This window comes from Sinocyclocheilus rhinocerous, unplaced genomic scaffold (assembly GCF_001515625.1).
Source record: "Sinocyclocheilus rhinocerous isolate Xijiao unplaced genomic scaffold, SAMN03320098_v1.1 scaffold143, whole genome shotgun sequence".
In the NCBI taxonomy this organism is placed as follows: Eukaryota; Metazoa; Chordata; class Actinopteri; order Cypriniformes; family Cyprinidae; genus Sinocyclocheilus; species Sinocyclocheilus rhinocerous.
Window position 1 is genome coordinate 182,383 of NW_015644616.1, and position 4,862 is coordinate 187,244.

The 4,862-nt window shown below is 34.6% G+C and overlaps 1 protein-coding gene across 1 annotated transcript in view; it reads left to right on the forward strand.

Moving 5' to 3' along the window:
- LOC107758401 (oxysterol-binding protein-related protein 6-like) overlaps positions 1-4,050 on the forward strand; it is a 31,150-nt gene extending 27,100 nt beyond the window's left edge. Inside the window, exons 15-16 of the mRNA XM_016576124.1 lie at positions 3,740-3,877; positions 3,976-4,050. Of these exons, the coding sequence (XP_016431610.1) occupies positions 3,740-3,877; positions 3,976-4,050 (213 nt within the window). The remainder of the gene's footprint in view (positions 1-3,739; positions 3,878-3,975) is intronic.
- Positions 4,051-4,862: the final 812 nt, after the last annotated feature.

The window sequence follows — 4,862 nt, forward strand, 5'->3', positions numbered from 1 at the left end:
TATGGAGACTCTCTTTTATTTATTTATTTGATTCCTCAGTGTTTGCTAAATGTTCTGTAATTTATTCGTCCGTATATAATACAGCATGTGGTGTATGCCATGCCTCATCTTATTCATTTTTGTTAACGTTTTGTAAGCTAGTTTGTCATTGTTTTACTGTTTTATTGTTGTTGTGCTTTAATTAAGAATAACAATGGATCCATCTTTTGTTTTAGTCTTAAAAAGTGAAAGGTATAGATGTAAGCAAAACAGACAATTATCTTTTCCTGTAAAACGTGACAAGATCGCAAATTCAAAAGCGAAAGCATCCGAAGCCCGCGGCTTATAACATAGCAAGAGGAACTCCTGTTCACAAAATTCAAATCACAAATACTACTAATGAAAAAGAACAGGTTGAATGTTAACCTCTTTCGTTTCCATATAACTATAAACAATGATAAAAGTTCATCAGCATGCATTGAATAATCCCATGTTGTAGAGTAGTTCTCTGTTTTGGGTGGGGGAAATCAACCAATTTGGTCTCAATGATTTCCTCGTGAGTCACAATGTGTTGTCTTTTTAACCATTTGTCTCAGGCTAACGGCCTAAAGTTGACAACGTTTGGACCATCTCATACAAGCGTCCTCTGCTTTAAAGCTGTGAGGAGTTAGTTCGCTTCAGACTTGCTTGTGCCAGGATCCCTGATTTTATTGTCCTGCATGTTTATGTTGGGGTCTTCTGAAATTCTGATTCTTGGTTGGTTCAGTTCTGATCACATTATCACTGTCTGATTGGCTCTAAGACAGGCATATTCAAATGACGGACTGTGGTCTGGTTCTGGACCTCGGCTTGGTTCCAACCAGACCGCGAGACATAATGGCAACGGCAGAACGATTTTACCATTTCTAAATAAAGTGAGCAGCATGTCAAAACAATGGAGCGGTTCACACCACGAGCACTCGGGGTAATTTATTGTAATGATCTTTCGGCGTTATATCCTCTTAATAGTATTTTAATCTCGAGCCAAACAGGCTTCATTCAAACTCGTCCTGTGTGCATTGCTCCTCTATAAAGACACTAAAGCACCATTAAGAGCTGCGGATGACGCGGTAGTTTTAAAAATAAGCAGAAACACAGTGAGCAGCAAAATAGATCAATACTTTTGCTAAAACTCAAAGACTCTGACCGTTCAAGACTAAGAGCATTTTAAAATAAACATATAATTGTTAAAATTGAGAATTTTTTTTGTGGATGGCAAGGAAAGACAATATAAACTTTGAAATTACTAGTTCACTTTGTTTCCTGCTCATGATGATTTAGATTGTCTAACACTTTGATGGTTATGAGAACATAACACTGTAATCCACACTTTAGTTAATTGCAGCAACTCTAATCCATAATCAAGTTTCAACAGTTGTCCGTGTTTAATACTTGTTACCCACAGTGGTGTATAAAGTACCTGAAAGCCATACTCAAGTAAAAGTACAGATATCATACCAGAAAATGACTTTGGTAGAAGTTGAAGTCACCGTTTAGAATATTACTTCATTCCAACATAAGAAAACATTTCTGGAATCTGCATCTGAAATAGCATTTAGATGTATTTACACAGTTTATGTATCTCAGAGGGGGACATGGATGCATTTAAACTGCAGTTACAGATGCATAAATGGCCTAATGGCCTGATGTAAAAAGTCCTAATGTTTTTTTTTTTTAACATAACATTGAATACTGATATTTGAAATAATTTAAAACATGAAAAAAAGTCGAAATGTGAAATTAAAACCGGCAGTAGGTGACAGCAAGTGACTGTTAATGAGTGAGTCATTGAGAATCAACAGATTCATTCAAACGACTGATTCATTCAGAAACCAAGCATTTGACTGTGTTAATGAGTGAATCACTGAATCATTTATTCAACCGATTCGTTCAAAAAGCTTCTGTGTGTGATTTGGTGATATAGCTTACTTGATAATGTCCGATCGCACATCATTACAACAACACTTACCATATTATCACAGACGATGCTGTATCGCATGCCCCAAACTCAACTTGATTGGAAAATGAATCATCCGCGGTTGTGCGCGCACTTGTTTGCACATGAGCAAAGGTGTTTTTAGGAGTCTAACTTGCAAACGCCAGACCACTGATTCATCAAACCTGCTTCTCTACAGTCCGTGTTCTTCTGACTTCTGACTATTTTGTAGTAAGTAACGAATATGCTTCGGGGAAATGTATCGGAGTAAAAGTATACATTTTAATTAGGAAATGTAGTGGAGTAAAAGTAAAAGTTGGCTGAAATATAAAAACTCAAGTAAAGTACAGATACTCCCAAAAAATACTTAAGTACTGTAACGAAGTATTATTACTTCGTTACATTACACCACTGGTTACCCAACACTAAGTTATGTTACTTAATACTAAGTTAGTCTTAAAGGGCACATAAAAAAATACATTAAATAAAAAACTTAGTAACATTTTAAAATTAAAATGCAATTCATGACCCTTGTAGAGTGTTTATTTGGTTGACAACAGGTTTATAAATGCTTCTCATTGCAGAGTTAAAATACTGGTAAAATATGTAAACCATCTCCAGAAATGTTGGAAATTTAAGCAAATGTAAAAAGTAAGCGAATATGAAGATGAATGTAGTGGAGATGTTGCATTGCCAAATATATCTTATAAGTGTTATAATTAAAATAATACAACTCATCTGATCTGTTACCTCTCATGGATGGCATTTGTGATGTCAAAATAATGTCTTTTTTATATATATATCCAGTGGTCTTCACTAATTATTTATTTTGGAAGTCTGTAAACCTGGAAAACTTGGGCAGTGTAATGCCATTGAGTTTTTCATGTTTATTAATGTTATATAAGTATTGCAGGAATTTCCAAGATTTCTCAGCTGAATCCCTTTAACCTAAAATATTTGTTATATTAATAAATAAAATAAAATATTTTAAGACAATAATTCAGATAAATGTGCAAATATGTTGGTAAAGGTGAACAAATTGAATTTATTTATTTAGTAACACTTTAGTATAGAGACCAGTTCTCACTATTAACTAGTTGCTTATTAGCATGCATATTATTAACATATTGGCTGTTCATTAGTGCTTTATAAAGCACATATTCTGCATGGCCATATTCTACATCCCTAATCCTACCCAATACCTAAACTTAACAACTATCTTACTAATTATTAATAAGCAGCAAATTAGGAGTTTATTGAAGCAAATGTCATAGTTAATGGTTTGTTAATAGTTAGAATTGGACCTTTAAAATAAAGTGCGACCTTTTTGTGTGTGTGTGTGTGTGTGTGTGGAATTTTACATTGATTTAATTAGCTTTTCATCAACTCTCTACCCCCTGCAGTTCCTTCATGAACCCCGGTTTGGGAAACCCAGATTTAATGTCATGCAATAAAGCATTTTGCGTTGTTAACAAAGAATGGAGAATATTTTCTTTGCATTTACTGTGGAACTCATAATGCAGCTGCTCTGTATCATGAGTTGCATGTGTGTAAAAGAATAATGACAGCCTTCACTTTAAAATACCTAGTCCATCTGGCTTGTGTAACTAAATTCTAATTAAACTGCAGCAACAAAAACTAAAACTATATATTTATATATATTTTTTTTAATTGTAATTTTCGTTTCGTTTATGAAGATAACTTTCAATTAGTGGATTTGACTGCATGTGCAGCATTAGTCCGAGGTATTATTTTTATTTTTCCCTTTTTCCCTCTCTCTTTCAGGTTTATGTGGCTGCGTTCTCTATTTCAGGCTATGCCTGGGCCAGCTGGCGTAATCGTTACAAACCATTTAACCCTGTTCTAGGGGAAACGTATGAGAATGTGCGGGAGGATCATGGTTTCCGTTATATTGCAGAGCAGGTATGAGCACTTAATATATAAGACATACAATATGAAGGACTGTATTTGGAGTAATTGCATTTTAACATTTTTATTTTTTTAATTTTTTTTCTTTCTAGGTCAGTCATCACCCACCTCTGTCTGCCTGCCATGCAGAGTCTGATAACTTCAGCTTTTGGCAAGGTAACAGCTAAAAATTTTATTTATTCTTGATGTGGGATTTTACATTTAATATTTTATTCAAAACAGCAGAACAACCACCCAATAAAGCACTACAATAATCTTAACAGTATATTAACAGTATAACCTTGAAGTAATGGACGCATGAAATTAACGTTTCTGCATTTGACATTGAGAGCATAGGTCGTAATTTAGATATATTTTTAAGATGGAAAAATGCGGTTTTACAAATGCTAGAAACGTGACTTTCAAAGTAAATATTGCCATCAAATAGCACACCTAGGTTCTTAACTGATGATGAAGAATTGACAGCACAGCCTTCAAATGTTAGACAGTGTTCTAGATTATTACATGCAGTGGTTTTTGGTCCAATAATTAACACCTCTGTTTTTTCATAATTTAACATTTTTTTCATAATTTTTTTTATATCAACTATGCATTCTGTTATTTTTGCGAATTGGTATGTTTCATCGAGCCACAAAGAAATCTAGAGCTGAGTATCATCAGCATAGCAGTGAAAGCTAAACATCATGTTTCCTGATGATATCTCCCAAGGGTAACATGTAAAGCGTGAAAAGCAAGGGTCATAGGACTGAGTCTTGTGGCACTGTACTTGTGATCGATATGCTTAGGGCTGTGCAAAAAATCGAATGCGATTTTCATGCTCATCTCATCAGTAAAGCCGGTTCTGTGATTAGTAGTAAATCTCCAGCACGTTATGAACGCGATTTTTGCGTAGCTTGTCAGTAATCTACGGCTCTGTGTAGTAAATGCTGCTCCATCTGAAAGCACGTGCTGGAGATTTACTACTAATCACAGAACCGGC